The sequence below is a fragment of the Colletotrichum lupini genome, chromosome 8 (genome assembly GCF_023278565.1).
Source record: "Colletotrichum lupini chromosome 8, complete sequence".
Classification (NCBI taxonomy): domain Eukaryota; kingdom Fungi; phylum Ascomycota; class Sordariomycetes; order Glomerellales; family Glomerellaceae; genus Colletotrichum; species Colletotrichum lupini.
In genome coordinates this window covers 2,148,655-2,166,065 of record NC_064681.1, presented here as the reverse complement: position 1 = coordinate 2,166,065, position 17,411 = coordinate 2,148,655, and the positions used below count along the sequence as shown (strand labels likewise).

Genomic DNA, 17,411 nt, shown 5'->3' with positions numbered 1-17,411 from the left:
GTCTTCTGGTCCCCTTCCCTCTTACCATCCCGCTGCCACCCCACAAACCCGTTGGGGAGCACCGTACCAAACTGCCTCATCTTTCGGATGAACCAAGGCCGGAAACCCGTAGACAGTAGTACAACTAGGTAGGCACCTAGGACAAGGTAGTTGTATCATGAGACCGGGATGGGATCCGGGGAACCGCCTTCACATGAACCCTGCGAAATTTCATTCAGAGACCTAACCTTACCCCGGGTTTTTCTTCAAAAGACCAAAAAAAAAAAAAGAATCAAAGAGTCAATTACTTGCTTCACACCCCGCGATCGTGTCTCACGCCCGCAAACCGCTCAATCCCATGTACGAGCATGTACGTCACCAATGTTTCGCTTGGCGCTGAACAGAAACCGCCCGAGAGAAAAGACGCCGCGGCCTTCAAGCTCACTCATGAGGCATGTCGGGGTAGGCAGGTCATTGGGGGGTTTGTCAGTCACTACTGGGGTTGTAAGTTGTCACGGTTGTCATTACAGTTGTAATCAAAGCTGTTTGTCAAGGAGTTGTTCTCCCATCAATTCTCTAAGAAATAAGCCATCATTAAAACATCAAGAGCAGCTAGACCTTTGCAAGTCTTCACAGGCCCCCACAGAACAAATCGAGTTTCCCGGCAGAGGAGAAAAATTCCCTTCCTTGCCAAAATCCTTCCCGCTCCTCCGCTTCTCTTTCCTCGGGTTGGTTTGGTACGTCCGGTCCTCTGTGGTATTCCCCCCAAAAATGCCATTTGCTTTTTTCTCTTTGTTGCGCCCTTTGCGGTTTCCCTGTCTTCTGTCTCCCATCTCTTTCCAGTGTCGGCTGTTCCCTTGGGCCTCCATGGTATTTCCAACTCCTTGTCCAATAGAACAATCCGTATACAAAAACAAATGGTCGAGGATCGTCGCCTGACCCGATACATGATGTGATGTTGAGCGCCCCCTAAAGGTTTGATAAAAAGTCGAAACGAACAAGAACTGAAATCCAGTCATGCAGCCCGCTAATGGAAATGGTCGGAATAAAACAAGTAACAGGTCGTGAGATTTCCGTATGTGCTCTCTCCTCGGCCTGTCAGAATTAAATCGTGTGATGGTAATAACTCTTTTCTCTGATTCCTTCCGTCGTGTCCCGTGAGCGATAGTCTATGTCTTGTTGTGGTCCCTTCCTGTCGATAATAACGCCGTAGGATGAAAACTCCGATTGTTGAATGATGATAAAAATAAAATAGTGCAAATCCCATGGCGCCTTTCCGGGGTATCGAAATTGGGGGATAAGGTAGTCAACGTGTGTGATCATGGTGGTGATCACGATCTCCGGCTGGGGCCGGCCTCAACCTCGTGTTCGTCGTCGTCCAGGGGAACTAGCAGGCCCTCAATCTCAGTGGGTTCCACTGCCGTCTCGATATCTCTGACAGGCTCGTCCAAGCGTCCACGGGGCTCGGTAAGATGCATGCTTAGGAAGGCGCCGAAAATGGTAATGGCACCGCTGGTCCACCAAGCAAGTCCGGAGTAGCCGGTTCGAATACCAAGAGTGTAAAGGAAGCCCGAAATGGTCGGCCCGAACGCTCTGCACAAGCTCGCTGTCGAGGCGGCAACGCCGTTAATAGTTCCGAGGGACATGAGGCTCGGTGCCGAGTTTGTGAGCAGAATCGCATTGCTGGGGTAGGCCATGGTCGAGAAGGTGCACTTCCAGATAACCATGATATAGATGCCGATGATTCGCAAGTTCTCAGGCAACAGAGCTAGGTAGGGTGTCGTCAGGTAGAGCAAGAAGTAAGAAATAGCCAATAGTCTGAACAGCCGGAGAGGACCGAGGCGTCTGGTAACCCATGGGAAGATGAAGACTGTCGAGATCATGGAGTAGACACCCTGAACCGCGAGAATGATGCCAATGGACTTGGTCTCCATCGAGAAGCCGCCGGGGAACTTGAAAGGAAGGTGAACGTCCGGGTGCTCGCGAGGCGTCGTGCTGAGGAAGACGGGGAACAGTTGATCAAAGGTCATGGTGTGGCTGGTAGAAGTGTAAGCATGTTGATGAGAGTCTCAGAGTGAAGAGCAATGACTTACAAGGCCAGGATGCCGTAGGAGATGATGTTCAAGATGACAGGTCTGGTAAAGATCACCTTGGGCGGCTCAGCAATTTCGTCAATGATTGATGCCTCTGTGAGGTTCAGAGTCTCGGTTGGCTCGGGGATAGTAGACTCGGATCCCACAAGTTGAGGAGAGCTCTCGTTCGTGCGGTAGCCGGGGAGCTCATCATCGTCGAGCAGTGCCTGCTTCTCCGCCTTCCGCGCAGGGATTTGGCAGCTCTTGGCCGACACCCACGAGATGATGCGCTTTCCCAACTCCACACCGGGGTCTCTCCTCTTCTTGCGCTCAGCGTGGGTTTCTTCCAGAAAGAGCAGACCGATGACAACTCCGCAGAAGACAGTGGCGGCGCTGAAAAGATTGGGCAGGAGGAAAGGGTACTGGTCCCAGATCGAGCCCGCTTTGAAGTACTGCGGGTAACTTTGAACAGGCTCGGCGAGTAAGCCACCAAGAGCAGGTCCGACAATTGAGCTGTGCAAAGTCAGACACTAGTCAATGAACTCTGGCGAGTCGCGTAGTAGGGGTACGCTCCCCACAGCAAACTCAACTTACCCAAGACACCAAACTAGGGGCATAATAGTGTATGCGCGGGCTGCACAGAGTTAGCTCATCACCTGTAACCGGGAAAGACTTCCGAACATACGCTGATGCTCCTTGACCGTAACCAACTCCGCGACAGTCGTTTGCAGGACACCAATATTTCTTTGCCAAAGTCAGCCAAAGGTCAATTTTTGCCAGTGGGCTGGCTCATAGACTCGACATACCCGTTCAACAGACCACCGAGAGCTCGCGCAATGAGTGCAACCGTCAAGTTGGGGGCAAATCCGAAAACCAAAGAGCTCAAGGCCGTGCCAAAGAGGCCCATCAAGAGGACAGGCTTGCGACCAATCTTGTCGCTCAGTCTTCCCCAAACGACTCCTGTGGAAAACTCGGCCAAAGTGAATGCGGATGTGATCATGCCGGCGTAGACGGAAATCTTGCTCTTGTCTTCGGTGATGTTGAAGTGTTCGACCATCTTATAGACGTAGGGGAAGATGGACATGAATGCAATCGGTTCGCATATTCTGCAGAGCGCTGGTTGAAGAGCGTGTTAGCGGGCATCCTGCGGTGAGCCCGTCTAAGACCGCTGGATGAGGATATGCATACCGAGAACAAACATCTGTGTCGTGGGAAAGGGCGGAAGCTTGGACTTCATGCTCCCCGAGGAGCCGCCTCGACGGCCTCCCGTCATGTAGCCGGTCCTCTTCATCTTGGTTGATCCTCGGTGTATGCGCAGTTGGCAGGCTGGATGTTGTGTGAGGCGCAAAGAGATTCGGTAGGCGGTTGGAAAGATTTCGGATCAAGGGATGGGTGGGCGATGTTGCAATATATAGCACTGCAGTTCCTGCAACGTCTTCGGTGGGCTCAAGAATCGAGGGAGAAAAACGGTATCGTGGAGCTGGTGGTCCAGATTGGTGTGGGCAAGAATTTGTTTTGCTAGTCTCGTGGAAGGGAGGAAAGCGTGTTGATGCTCGAGACTGATGATGTAACCATGAAAAGCAACGGTGGAAAAGCAAAGATAAAACAAGCAGAGCGAGACCAAAGCTATTCAGACAGCGTGGCGGGATGGTTACCTTATGAAAGAAAGTATCAGATGGGACAAAAAGTAGCAAGCTCTGGGGAAGCAAGCAACTTAATATGAAGGGAGCGCGGACGGTGACGATGAGAGGACCAAGAGACGTCAAAGCCCAGGGCCACCCCAGACACAGACCAGACCCAGCTGGGGGACAGGCCACCGGGACCGTACCATTGCCTGGGTCGAGGAAGCAAAAAAATTTGGATCTAAGATTGGAACGGCGGTGACCATGGACCATGGCATGTCCAGCGCAAAAAAGAAACAAGACGATCCTCCCACTTGTCCACCGGGGAGGGATTCAGGGAGATGCGGCGGCGAAAGGTCCCACGTCGTGGGAAGGGATCCAACTGCCCGGCATGACGGCCGTGGGGCCTGAGAAGCCCTGTACCTGATCCAGGGGTACCCCCCAGACAAGACTCGGTGGGCTTTTTTCTCCATACATGCGCAGTCGGGGGGTGTGTGAGTGTGTAGGCATGTGTGTGCGTGCGGCGCGGCGTGCCCCCTTACCCATGTCGAGATGACGGTCCCAAGGCCATGAGTGTTCGCCTTACGACTGTGGATAAGTGTAAGTCGGTACGTCCATGGCTCGGCCACTACCTACGCGACGGGTACTACCCGGATGAGATTCCCTAGACGCAATCCGTTGTTAGCAGCTCAGTGGTGTCAAGGGGAGGATGGGGTTCGGAGCGAGCGGATATGTGGGTGTGGGTGTGTGTGGAAGGGAGACTTGGAGAGAGAGAGACACACACACACATCACACACACACATACACAAAGTGAAAAAGCCGTGAGAGTAAGAGAGTGAGTGAGAGAGAGAGAGAGAGAGAGTATCCGAAAGGTACAAGAGTACTTCCCTTGACCAGACGAAGAGAGTACGTACTCAACCAGACCGACATGGACGGAGTAGGAAAAGTAGGCAAGGGGTGGTAGACTCGGGGAAGGATGGCGCCAGACCGGAGGGCAAGGATCAACAGAGGAATAAAAAAGGTTTCACAAGAGGCAACGAGGCTAGAGCCGCGATGGGACTGGGCTGGATTTGGGAGAGGGAGACTTTTTGGAGCAAATGGAGCCAACTCGGAATTGGGGTGTGGGTAGTTGCAGGGCGCCAGAAATAAGAAAAGCAAAAGAAAATTAGCCAACCGACGCAACAGGTTACAGCAGGACAAGGAAACGAAAGCCAACATTTACCTGCACTTTCGTCGATGGCCGCTGTGTAGCGACTACGCGTCCATCAAGTGCCCGTCACTCTCTTCTGGCCCGTATCGCAGCGCATCGCATCGCATCGCATCGTACTGCCAAAAAGCCTGTGATGCGCAACGCAACGGCATCTGCTCCGTCCTGATCCCGGTCCCTTGCTCCCATCTCGCCTTGTCTGCTCTGGTGGCAACTACATCGTGAGGTGCACGGAGTACCACAGTAGGTATTGGTGTACGGATAGCCTTAGACACAATGTGCTTGTCTCGGAAAATCCAGCTCGAATAACCACCCGGGTTTCGGGCTTCATTTACCAGCATGTATCAGCCTTGGGTTCTTCGGCCGTGTCTGTCCAGACCATTCTCAACCTGCATACTGTGCTTTGAATACTAGAACCATGCGCACTGTCATTGTGGTATGGTGCCCTTCTGTCAAACGCCTTTTGATGGGTAGCGAGACGAGCATCTCGTCACTGTACTGTTGTTTCCCGGCCTTCCATGGGCGGACGAGAAGACGAGATGATGTATCTTGTCTGTGATGTGAGGCACCCAAGGTGCAAGGTGTGTACTTACAGCCCAAGGTTCACAACCCCCGGCACTTGGGTCGCATGGCTGGCTTTGTTGTAGGCTGTAGCAAGGGGGGGGGGGTCGACATTGGATTGTTGGATGAAAGAAACCACCGACCGAGGGCTGATCAAACGCTAGTTGACTGTATTGTCGAGGGAGGGCGACATGGGGAAAAAACCCAGGCTGTCCCTGTGGCTCAGTAATAGACCGCCTCCTTAGCAGGGTGAACTAATCCTGTTCCCCGCGCTGCCTGTGCCTGATCTTTTGCGGTGAGCGGCAGCACAAATACAAGACGTTAGCTTTGCAGCCATTTGATTGGGACATCAGGGGTGGGCTTCCATTACGGATCATCCTGAATATTCCTCTGGAGCTTTCCCTGACTCCCTATTGTTGGGCAAACTGAGGTGGGACGCGGGTATGCTTCCTGTCGCACGCGGAGCTTATCACGCCCCAGAGAGCCTGCATCAGAGCGCCGAGGATCTGAGTAACAAGGCCGGGCTGATAGAACCACCTCGTCGTCCGCTTTTGTGAGGCGGTGAATGAAAGAAAGCAGGACCAGGGCCGCGGAGTGTCCCTCCCGGCGGATATCGACACCTGTTGCGCCAGCGTCGTCGGCCTTGGGCTGTTCGAAGGGAAAGAAGCCGTTGCCGTTACGGTTTCCCGCTGCCGCTGCCGCCGCACACTGACTCGGAGCCTCTCTGCCGGATCTCTGGAATCAGGATGTAGGGGCCTGTGTAGATAGACTCGCAACTCGCTCATCTTGGTAGTAAGGATACGCGTTGCTAGATACACAACGTACGGCCCCGTAGATGTGTTTGCCTCGGCGTCTTGCTGAATACGAGAGAGCATCCGTAGTCACACAGTACTGGTGCTTGCAGCGGCCGTATGCGATTGTGGAGAGGCGCCTCTCAAAGGTCGCACAGCTCTATCGGCCGAGACGTGATTCCGCCTGTGACTGTAAACCAAGGTAGCGTCGATGGGGTATGTGCCGTGACGTCTGAAGAGGGCGACCCTCAAGACTGCTGCAGCTTGCTTGCTCAAGCGCCCAGTGTACGGCTCGAGGTCCTGTTGGTCGCATGCACCCTAACCATGACAGCTTCCGATTGGAATGACAACAGCACACCTTTGTTGCGCGCGAGCGGTTGATTTAGGGACCCCCTCTTCAACGGTGTAGAGGTTGTAAGGCGAACGGACACCCAAACGAACCGACTCAGGCGGTGCAATGCAAGCCCAACCTGAGTCTCTCATCCGTCCCTTTAACTATCCCCTCTTTCAAAGAGTCATATCGTGACATGTCGGCATCTTACTTGCGCACGCCTGGTCACTTGACGATGCATCTTACTCCGCAGCAAAGAGGGTTGTGTTGCGCTGGCAAACAGTCAGCCTGTTTGCTGGCTGTCCTGTTCAATGACAATCGCGTTGCCCCGGTTCAGACTCTCGGCAGGCGTTTCCGCATCCTGGATTTGCCCACTCGACCGACACGTCGGCACCCGGAGAATAGACTGGTAGGATCGGCGGACTCACGTGCTTGTTGTAGTGCACTTTACTATCCTGTACGGATTCGTGACTGAGTGTTGACGTTGTCCTGGCGAAGCCCGAAGGTACGAGTCGTCGAGTACTACTCCGTACAATTGCAGTCCTCAATTGTTCCCACAGCATGGGGCAGCACGAAATAGCCCTGGTGTCACCTTGATTAACAGCGACAAGTGGGCGATGGAGACGAACCAACGGACTGGGCCAGCATGGGCTGGGTAGGTATGTACATACACTACGAATATCCATAGACCAGGCCGCAGTGTTGGCCCGTCTCCAGAGGCATCCGTTGTGTCGGTGAAGTTGTAAACACGAGCCGACAAATGAAGCAACCGGGGTTGTGATGAATGGAAAAAGTCTTTTTTTCTTCTTTGACAAGGGTTAAGGAACCCTGGTCGTTGGCCGTCATTTCTCTGACCCTGCTCGCAGAATCCTCGCTGCTAGATCTCGCATTCCCAGCCACTCTAGCCGGACAGGCTGTTGCAGCAAGACGAGGCTGTTTAATTGTCGCTCTGGGTGACTGCCGCAGTTCATCACTTCAATTGCTTTTCTTTCCCAATGCTTCATAGGGGTCTTGGTCTGCTCGGCATCTTGCAGGAGCGCTCGGACACAGTGGCCACAACTCGTTGATTAAATAGCTTGTTTGGGCGTCGCGGAAGCCGGGACGGTAGGTGATAGTCAGGAGTGTGCTGCTTGCCAACTTGCCACTCCCATTATTGATGGTCCATCTGACAAGGTCAAGGGGCTGAAGGTCAACGCAAAGTTTGAGAGACGCGGAAAATGAGGGCGTCCGTTGGCGAGAATTACAGGCTAGGGCTCGAGCTTGGGCACAGCGAGCTGGTTTCGAGCCAAGTGCCTGAGTGTCCTACGGATGAACAGTAATTAGTGTATTCGTACGCATAGAGCAGAGTCCCTCGTCCTCTTCTTCTTGCCCCCTTTCCCCCGTCAGCGCCGCAGCTTTCCACTGCTGAGCCCAGAACCGAGGTCTACCCCAGTTTGCAGGACATGAGTCTCCGTAGTGTACAAATATAGTGGGTTGATGACGGCTGGTCCCTGTCCAAAACCATGTGGCATGGCTGGTATTCTTCCCCGAGCTGCATCATTGCGCCCAAAATATTCCTCCACCACGGAATAGGTGAGGGCAACATCTGCCTGGTGTCTCTACTTGGGACACGGGTGCATTCTAGTCACAGTTGGCAACACTTCGGTAACCTTATGCGAAGAGGATGCTTGTTGCGATGGACGATCTTCTCGTGGCGTCGTGAACTACCCGTATTCAATGAGGAAGTATTGGCTAACCCTGAATACACCAGAGCAATTGTACCAGCTGTGTCATGCCCACTGCCGGGGCTCTTGGGACCGGAAGCCGGAATACCTCTTCCCTCAATCCATTTCCGGAAACAGAGTTTGCCATTGTCTGCGATCTCGCGCTGCGCAGAGGTGTGCCGTGCTGGGCAGGTTGTTGCAGCGGCGTGGAACTGTTTCCATCTTGCCTTACTGCTCTCCTCCAAACAAAGCGTGACCGGATAGCATCCGCGCTTTCGCCGTTGGTGAACCCAGAACAACCCTGGCTCAAGGTGGCCATAGCCCTGGCGGCAACTGTTATCGTGCAATTTGGGAGTGATGTCGACCGCCGAAGAAGAAAGCTGAGCCTGGAGCACCCGTACTGAGCTACCACGAGCACCAACAAAAGTCGGCCCGCAAGACGAAATGGCGGTGATCCCCTCCAAGGTACATCGCAATCAGGGAAATTGGCTTTCGTTTCCACGCTAGGTCAGGGGTACCCAGTATCGAATCCCAGTAAAGCGTCCAAGCACCCCCATACAACCGTTCCTCTGGGCCCTGATCGGGCGAGTGCCGGAACTGGTGCCGAAACGCAAGGTAGCTGGTTCTGGGAATGTATCAGTGCAAAGGTACCGTTTTGTATCCTCTCCTTCTCTCCTCACCGGTCCCGTTTTTTCCGTGGCCCTCCGTCGCCGACTATCATCATATCCATCTTTCAACAGGAAATTTCTCTCCATCGTCAGGAAACGGCAAGGAGAATATTCGTTGCGGAGAGGGCCTAGTGACTCGCTTCTCCCCTAAGGTAGACAGAAGAGCAGCAGACCAAGGAGAAAATGCGATGGATGGCTGCATCTTGTCCCGTGCATGCTTCATCAGTAGAAAGCAGTTCGTGGAGCTCTTAGAAAGCTGTGGCCAAACAGAGTTCCGGTCCGGGGAAGAGGGCGACTAGCTACAGGCAGGGGGGTCAAATCATGGATGTAGGTATGTCATGCAGGTGATGCTCAACTAGACCTCCAAAGTTCAACCAGATGTTGGCAGCTTTCTACCAAAACTTTGACGTCGTTAATCGATGGGGCAGCCTAATCGCCCAAACTCTATCGGCTTCGTTCAAGCAGTTGTGATGGATTCACCACCGCAATGGAGTGCCGGTAAATAGTTCTCTTCCGGACGAATCAATACTGGACAATTGTGTCTTGTACCCGGGGTCCTATGAGATGCGACAGCCCGGTTAGGATCGTGATCTCAACGGATAGCATCATGTCCCACTTGTAAGTGAAGACAATACTCCGTAGACAACAAATTTTCCGGGGTCCGGTGCGCCATAACTTGTCATTTTCGAGATCGTACGACAAACAGCTTGCTCATCTTACTAGCATCCGTACCACATCCTTAGAGTTGGCACTGCACTCGCTGGTCTGGAGCGAAAAGCACTACCGACGAGCTTGTTGCAAACTTGTCCGAGCGGCCAACGGTATAGGTACGAAAAAGTACGCATCCTCGCTCTTACGCAATGTTCTCTAGACCCGGATGACCGGATCTCAGGGGTAGTGGAAAGTCTCCTAGCCCTTCGCCACGCGGCGCTTGGCGACCCATCAAAGGGGAGCAGCCGAATGGCTGGGGATGTGCTCCCAGTTCTCCCTTGACCGAGCCTAGCTAAATCCGCGTGTGGGCGGGATCCAGAAAAGGGGTGGTTCACTTCCGATGGGACGGCCGGTTTGGAATTGTACAACCACATGACCTGTCAACGTCAGGAACGGGGCTCGCTAGTTGAAGCCAGGTCAGGATGAGTCCCTGCTTGAAAGGCTGATCATAGAACCTTGACTCCTGGTCGTCGGTTTCAGAATCATCTTCGGTCTTGCCGGGGAGGGATCCTGGTGGCCACCATTTCGTCTCCATGCTGATGCTTCGAAGACTTCTGTGGATCCTTTGGAGCTTCTCTACCACTTCCTAAATGAGGTTGAGTGGGTTTTGAAAAGTCACCCGCTGCGTACGAATATTGCTGCCCTCGGTCCACAGGGATGGTGCGGTGTATTGTGTACGGAGTACGGATAGTTGGCGAGACGGTGAGAGAGGCAACGAGGCAATTCTCGGGTGTTTTGGGTGCAGCCTGCGTGGTCGGCAGGCCGAATCTGCCTTTTGCCCAATAACAGCCAGCGGCTAGCTTGATAATGAACAGCGTAAATGGGTTGAGATGAGTGTATTGCATTGTTGATCATAATACGAGCGAATTCACGTACTTTCTCTCCTGGCTCGACTGTTAATCGCTGGGCAGCAACTTGCAGTCCGGTCGGGTGGAAAGCCCCGCGCACGCGGAGGTGACGACAATGTAAAAGACCTGCCGACCAGCGCTCTGGAAGTTTCCTCACCCCCGGCGGTATCATCTCTTGCTGGCGGCGCTGGACCTGTCGTCTGGGTTGCTGGGTACGGGTACTCCTGGGATCCCGGGTTGAGTGGGGGAGGATAGCAGGGGTTGCTCCCAAGAAACCCGAAGGCCGGGTTGATTGCGAGGAGCACTTTCAGGGTCAAACAAGCCCGTGGTTTGCAGCAAATTTATCCAGCACGGGGGAGTACGCCCGCTTGCCGGACGAATCGTAAGACCGCATTTCCCACGGTGATCACTTCGCGTAAAGGCGAGACGACTTCCAAGTCGGAGAGGCGGCGCGAGCACGAGCGGAGCCCCAAGCTTTGTTGCGTAACGTATCCGTATCCTCAGAGGACAGAAGCGTGCCACGATGTGGTGTCCCGTCCTTCCCGTCCCAATTGACTGGAAACTGCGGGCTGCATGTACCAATGCTTGCATCGAGGTCATGCTGTACGTTGTGCGCGGCGAAGCGGGCACAGCGGGCACAGCGGGTAGACGATGCTGGAGGCTGGAGCAGGCGGCTGCTGCAACCTGGGGATTAGGTCTTTGGGTGTAAGTGTTGCGTAGGTAGTGCGTAAGTTACAGGTGCGTTTGTATCAGCTGTCGCATTGGACTCTGAGCTTTGCAGGTAGGTTGTGCTCCAAATGGGGCCTGATGGCTTGATTGATGGGCAGTCAAGGTCGGCATGTCTCAGTCCTGGCAGGCTGTCTTGTCTGTGTTCTCTGTCATGTCAGTTGTCGTCGATCCGGAGGGTCTGTCTCAGTTGTGTCGATTGGCGATTGACTTTCTTGGGTCAACAACCAGGCGGCCACTGAGGGGTGCGGGCCGATAAGAATCGGTCAAGAGACTCAAGACTTGGGCATGAAGAAATGGCTCCGACCACAGCGGTATGGATACCCATCGACTTTGGTTTCGCCCAGTGGTCGGCAGGTGAGATGTGGGTGGCATACCTAGTCTGAGGCGGTGGTGGGAGAATGCTGCTGGCGAAAAGGAAATCGATGAGCGGAAAAAGGAAGCATACGTCCAAGGGTGAGATTGGCGGTGGGCGTGATGCGCGAGGAATGATGTAGGGTTGACCGAGACTGACAACGTTGCTTTTTCCGCTCTGGCAACCTAGCAAGCCGCCTTGCGGGCCAAGATGTTCTCTTCTCTCCGCCTCGACCACTTCCTTTTTCCTCCGCTCTGCGACCCGCCCGCCTTTGTCGTGCCGTTTGGTTTTCTCACTCTGTTGCATAACACGACTTCGTTCCCTTCTAAGCCGTGGTTGTCGATCCGAGATGCGTCTCCTTGGGGTCCCGAACTTGGATGCAGTCGGTGAGGCAACGGGTTCGACAAGGACGGGTATGGGTAGACTCTAGGAACCAGCCGTACGCACGTAACGTCCCGTCCTGAATCCTTGACTGGTCTTTTTCTGCCTGGACGGTGGACCTGCCACTTACACGTTTCTTCTTGTGGGCAGGAAGCTCACAAACTTAGACACGCAGACAATAGAACATGCAGATACGCAAGCGTAGCTGATGCTGGCGCTGGTAATGGCTGGGTCGTGGTTTTCTCAGGTGCAGCAGCACCTGCCCAAGACAGTGAATCTGCACAAACACACCTGCCTGAGATTAGGAAAAACATCAGTAGACACGCAGCGCATCTTGCCTCGTATGTATGGGATCATGCTGCGCGAAGCAGAAGGAAGGCACGTTGTATGCGAAGATCGCGGGTCGTTAAGGCCATGTGCCTTTGGAAAAAGCAAGGAGCACAAAAAAAGGGAAGCAGAGATCAGAGTCTCATTCCACGTTTGGCTGAGGTGCGGATACCTTTGGTGCGGTAAAGGTACCCAGCCTGGGAGGATGTACATACCATCCCCTCCTTCCCACCCGAGTCTTTCCAGTCCTTCGAGGCTTTCCCCAAGATCCGACCCCCCCCCCAGCTTACCTAAGACATGGGGTACTGGGTACGCCGGTGTAAGTGGACAACTTGAAGGCAGGCACGAAGCACTTGGAAAGGTATCCAGGTACGGAGTACACGCGAATACCTCGACTCAACTCACCTAACCTCACTTTCATTCCTGGAGATGATTTTGACCGCATGTCCTTGTTCAAAGGCGTTCTGGGTGTTTCGATTCTGACCCTTCAGCCGTTTGCCGTTCTGCGCATGCGATCAATGCCTTAGTACAACACCACAGGTGCCCCCAGTTTCCAGCATGAACTACGTGGGAAGACACAGCCGAGGACGGGAATGTTTCTCGGCAATCTTCTACCAACGCGGACCAAGCTAACCTTGGCCTTGGTGCAGCTTGCGAATGCCCTCAGTGGGATCCACCCTCAGTCGGGATTCTTTACCAGTCCTCAATCCTCCCCGACCTTCGATCTGCCTTCCGACTCTCGCCTTCCTGCAGCTTACCGCCTCATCTCGATGCCTCAAGATGCTCAGAAATGAAAGAAAGGGAAAAAACAATGCAGTGGGCATCAGTTCCTGCAGGAGACGGCTGCCTTCTTCCCTGTCCTGCAGCCGTTCGCTCTTCTTTCCCATGCTTCTGCCAAGATGGGCACTTGCTTGTCATCCCTACATTGGCCAGCTGTTCGGCAAAAGTCAATAAGCTGAGACCTTTGTCCTGCCAGGTAACTCGTGATCTGCGTCTGTCATATCACGAACTAATGTCTCGCAGAACATCACCTGATCAGTCTTCCTTCTTGGGCCGCAGCATCAAGCATGTCGCCGCATGCCGCATGCCGTTCTCCGCCTACCGCCTCGCTGGCCCGTCATTCTCTCGCGATACCTGCGAGACCTGCAAGGGGACCTACAGTGACCGTCAACTCGGTGTGTTGATACTACCCAATCCCCTCCTCGGCCACCTTTACTCGCCCACTCTCGCCTGCCAGCTAGCCAATCTGCATGGCTGTCACTGTGCGTGCCCAAAGCACATCAAACCATTCGAACCGAAAACCGGCCGTTGATCCAAGTATCCTCACGCCCAGAGTCGCATCTCATCCCGCACTTCATTGCATACGGGCTGAGCTAAGCTGTTCATCCCTTGATTTGATCACGCTATCAAACGCCTTATCCGTGAAGTGAGTATACGGTATCCCTGCACTCACCCCCGGCATCCGTCTGCATCGACGGCAGAAGTCAAGTCAAACTTCGAGCTACAGCATACTGGCAACATGGCATTTTGGCCCCCATTCTCGACTGCTTGCTGGCTTGCTAATTAAAGGTCACGCTACCTCGACAAACAACGCCAAGACCACCCCGTCACCCACCAGTATGCATCATGTCCATCACCGCCGAGCCGTTCACACAAAAGGAACGCTTGAGGGACGGCTCGCATTCAGGCGTTGGACTGCGAGATACCTCTTCTGGGGTCGGCTTCTGCCGCCGCTTTCAGACGTTCTAACCTGGATGCACGAAGGCGCTTGCCTCAATCAACACCATCACTTCCGACATGGTACCATTTCGCATCATGGCACCCTTCCACTTGCTGCCCGGTATTCTCAAATTGCGCTAGTTGCTTTGCTTTCTTGAGGCGTAAGCAGCTGGCTCCTGCTTCGACTCGATCTACTGGCTCTCCATCAGATCATGTTACGATCTGCCATTTTTCAGGGCATACAGACGACGCCCAGGCCCCCATCTTGAGGAGCACAATTGCTATGTCTACTAGGCTGGTCTGCCCACCGAAGAGCCACGAATTCCGAGCCTGGTAACTTTCGCAAACCTTGCCCGAATGTAGGCAACCCTTGCAGTATCACTCCGGGTCAGTATTGATTTTCTTCAATAAGGGCGCCGGTGCTTCCTAGACGACTGAGTCGTCTTCCTGTCCCAACATCTGGCAACAAAACGTCAACATCGTGGGATGTATCTGTTGATGCGACCAAGCAATCTGCTGCTGCCGTTAGCATAGTTTTGGTCTGCAGGACTGACTACTACCCACTTCTATGGGGCGGCCCGATGCCGTCCACGACAAGTTCCCGCTTCAAAAACGCCCTAACCCTGGAGCACACTTTCAAAATCTGAGCAGTGAAGAAGTTCCGCCATCCATATGCGCCGGAAACGACGCAGTTTCCACGATCCAGGTCCCTTCCTTACTGACTCGTTTCGAGTATCCCCGGTGGCACAATTGGCTAGCGCGTCAGACTGTTAATCTGGAGGTTCGTGGTTCGAGCCCACGCCGGGGAGTTGCTATGGTTTGACTCCATTGTACAAGGGTTGGCTCACATCTTTTTCGCAAATTCTTTTTGCCAGCTGCTTACTTCAATGTTCGAGCTGGGGTATGTACGAATTGGATGCACCTCATCCCATTGAGATGATGCGTTTCGTTGACTATAAGCTAGGCACACTCTTCAGCTCACGGCGAGTTTAGCTTTTTATATATATGTATATGTATATATATAAAAGAACCTTCGTGGCACCTCATGCGCATGAGAGTATACCTTGAGTGTAAGACGATTGATTAGATGCACGTGTCTGTCCTCCTAGCTTCTCGATGTCCTCGTAGCTGTATCAGCTAACTCCTCAGTGCAGATATACATGGCGTATGAGTTTCAGCTTCATATCTACAATAATGCAGGGTCTGCTGAGTACTGATCTGCTGGAGGAGCGCGAGCCTTGTCTTGTTACCGACCTTGGAAAGGGAAATGGATTATGTTGTTGACCATACCCACGGGCATCAGCTGATCCTGGCTAGGTAGCCCTCGCCGCAAACCTTTCATGCCTTTGAGCTCTGGCGTTACACTCTTCGAACGCTTGCTTTTTGCTCCTTATAGCTGATGATTGGAGTCTGTGCAACTGTCGGCTCAGGAATCCTTGTTCAGACACATGAAAGAGGAACAAGTAGTCCGTACTCACCTTCGGTCAGTCGACTCACCGGCTCGGTAGGTCGCCAGAAACAGGGTTCGCTCTGTCTACCTAGGAAAGGGGGTGCTTCTCCACCGCAGAATCACTAGGCTGGAAGCCTTAAAGCTTGACTCCCACATTGGGTTCTGCGCGCGCGCGCCCCCCTGGTAAGTTTTCCCCGTAATCGATATGTGACATGTCACTTACCAACTCGTTACAGCCCTGTAGATCTCTCACCGCCTGCAAGCCCATCTCTTTTCTTACATTGACACCGTGAGCTGGGAGTTTGCAAGGGTGGCCTACACCAGAGCCAGCAGGATGAGCAAGGGGACTTGGCATCCTAGCCTGCTCCCTAGGAGCGGAATTTCCGGGCTCAAACTATATCCTAACAGGGTTCGAAGGCCAACTCCGTATTCCACACGTGCTTCTTGGTTCCGTCAGTCCGCGAGTGTACAGATATGAAGACATTCAACAACTATTCTTCAAGCCTGGCAGGTGATGTCAAGTGCCTGGGGAAAGAATGGCGTCACGTCATACGACTATTGTCACGACCAGACGTCGTGCAATTATCCCCGCAGGCTGCCCGGCTGAGAGCAACAAACCTGGCTAAGGTTGCCTTGCTCTCTCAACTTGGCATCCATGCTTGACCTTGGAAACTCCAAATGGGTGGCTAACTGCCCTTGAGCACTCCCGTGGTCGACTAGGGGGTCCGGGGCGTCCGGATGCCTCTGTGCTCAATACTTCACGGGAAACAACAAGGTGACGTTACGGTTGCTGCGATACGTGGCTGCCATGGGTCCCACTCCAGGTCCTAGAGCCAGTGATTACTTGCTTACACCGCTGATTAGACCGCAGCAAAATTCATTGTCAGCCCAGGGAACCGTGAGCCTCAATACGGTTGACGACGTTCTGAACCCTGCTCAAAGGGGTGGTTCGCCCGTTGACTCACCGAAGTTCAGATCAAGGCATATGCCACGGTTGATCAGCCCTAGACAACAGACCTTGACGGGCCGGGCCATAGAAGCTTTCGAGCCACCCTTCACAAGGCTCAGGGGTGAAAGTGTTTTGAATTATCCGAGACTATTCTGGAACTTCTGCTCCGTACCGACAGGAATCTTATTCTGCCCCCCCCCCCCCCCCGGATGCTGAAGGTCGTGGAGTCTTTGCCAGGCGCTCTTCCGTGTGGTCAGTCATCGACACAGCACCACAACACCGCGGACACGTCAGACCGGAGGGCTGACGTGGACACAAGGAGCCGTGATATATTGACAACCCTGGAGACAGAGACATGCGGCATAATATCACTGATAGAAGACACCTGAAATGGACTTGAAGATGTGTGATGGCGAGCTGGACCGTCTTTTGCACTCTCAAGAAACGATTCGCATTTGTCTCTGCTCGTGCTCTAGTATATTCCTACTCGTTCTGCTTTCCTATTTTGTCAGGGAAATTTTTTTTTACAAAGGAAGCATCAGGGGATTAACTGTACAGCGTTCAGACAGCAACCTAGGCCGTGTATAATGCCTATTTGGTGTACTTCATCACTCACTGTGGCATGTATCTTGCCGAGAATAACATTGGACGCACCTTCGGTAAACATCCGCCTGCCTCTCTAGCAACCCACATTATGCAAAGGTTGGGCGTATGCACGTTATCCGTACATTGATCGCCATTAGTACTCTGTCACAGCGGGTATGATCCAGGAAGGACAGTGTGACCTTTGCTGTGTAGATGTAACCGCTGGGTTCCGGTTGGTTATCGCCCACTTATTTGCTGCGGAACCAACCAACGAACTATGGTTGCGCATTCTTGTGTAACAGAAGAACAGAAGATTCCATTCCTGACGTTGCCGACAGAGAGCCAGGCTTGTGGTGGTGAAGAGGCAACACTGCATTAGCACCAAGGGGCTCATTACGCAGGCGCGGTCCGATGAGCCTGGGACAA

General features: G+C 53.5%; 5 protein-coding genes and 1 non-coding gene across 6 annotated transcripts; 3 read left to right on the top strand and 3 right to left on the bottom strand.

Moving 5' to 3' along the window:
* Positions 1 to 329: 329 nt before the first annotated feature.
* On the bottom strand, positions 330 to 4,219 carry CLUP02_15130 (major facilitator superfamily transporter; the record flags this gene model as incomplete). The annotated part of the gene is made up of 14 exons (XM_049294054.1): positions 330 to 423; positions 477 to 521; positions 598 to 914; positions 979 to 1,006; positions 1,315 to 2,016; positions 2,073 to 2,564; positions 2,646 to 2,685; positions 2,737 to 2,795; positions 2,858 to 3,167; positions 3,247 to 3,377; positions 3,470 to 3,677; positions 3,734 to 3,914; positions 3,988 to 4,090; positions 4,149 to 4,219. 14 exons carry the CDS (start codon positions 4,217 to 4,219, stop codon positions 330 to 332), a joined length of 2,781 nt encoding a protein of 926 aa, XP_049151200.1.
* A 1,588-nt stretch (positions 4,220 to 5,807) lies between these two features.
* On the bottom strand, positions 5,808 to 8,996 carry CLUP02_15129 (uncharacterized protein; the record flags this gene model as incomplete). The annotated part of the gene is made up of 13 exons (XM_049294053.1): positions 5,808 to 6,176; positions 6,329 to 6,532; positions 6,589 to 6,702; positions 6,775 to 6,835; positions 6,903 to 7,018; positions 7,156 to 7,440; positions 7,475 to 7,602; positions 7,667 to 7,822; positions 7,898 to 8,053; positions 8,126 to 8,183; positions 8,245 to 8,671; positions 8,736 to 8,891; positions 8,947 to 8,996. 13 exons carry the CDS (start codon positions 8,994 to 8,996, stop codon positions 5,808 to 5,810), a joined length of 2,280 nt encoding a protein of 759 aa, XP_049151199.1.
* A 460-nt stretch (positions 8,997 to 9,456) lies between these two features.
* CLUP02_15128 (uncharacterized protein) lies at positions 9,457 to 12,495 on the bottom strand (the record flags this gene model as incomplete). The annotated part of the gene is made up of 12 exons (XM_049294052.1): positions 9,457 to 9,609; positions 9,667 to 9,714; positions 9,792 to 9,933; positions 10,023 to 10,231; positions 10,299 to 10,441; positions 10,522 to 10,797; positions 10,856 to 11,177; positions 11,230 to 11,368; positions 11,459 to 11,946; positions 12,022 to 12,061; positions 12,115 to 12,182; positions 12,247 to 12,495. The coding sequence occupies 12 exons, from the start codon at positions 12,493 to 12,495 to the stop codon at positions 9,457 to 9,459; spliced, it is 2,277 nt and encodes a 758-aa protein (XP_049151198.1).
* Positions 12,496 to 12,939: 444 nt separating this feature from the next.
* On the top strand, positions 12,940 to 13,236 carry CLUP02_15127 (uncharacterized protein; the record flags this gene model as incomplete). The annotated part of the gene is made up of 1 exon (XM_049294051.1): positions 12,940 to 13,236. One exon carries the CDS (start codon positions 12,940 to 12,942, stop codon positions 13,234 to 13,236), a length of 297 nt encoding a protein of 98 aa, XP_049151197.1.
* Positions 13,237 to 14,736: 1,500 nt separating this feature from the next.
* On the top strand, positions 14,737 to 14,810 carry CLUP02_tRNA285. The gene has a single exon. It is a non-coding gene; the product is annotated as a tRNA-Asn (tRNA).
* Positions 14,811 to 16,259: 1,449 nt separating this feature from the next.
* On the top strand, positions 16,260 to 16,616 carry CLUP02_15126 (uncharacterized protein; the record flags this gene model as incomplete). The annotated part of the gene is made up of 1 exon (XM_049294050.1): positions 16,260 to 16,616. One exon carries the CDS (start codon positions 16,260 to 16,262, stop codon positions 16,614 to 16,616), a length of 357 nt encoding a protein of 118 aa, XP_049151196.1.
* Positions 16,617 to 17,411: the final 795 nt, after the last annotated feature.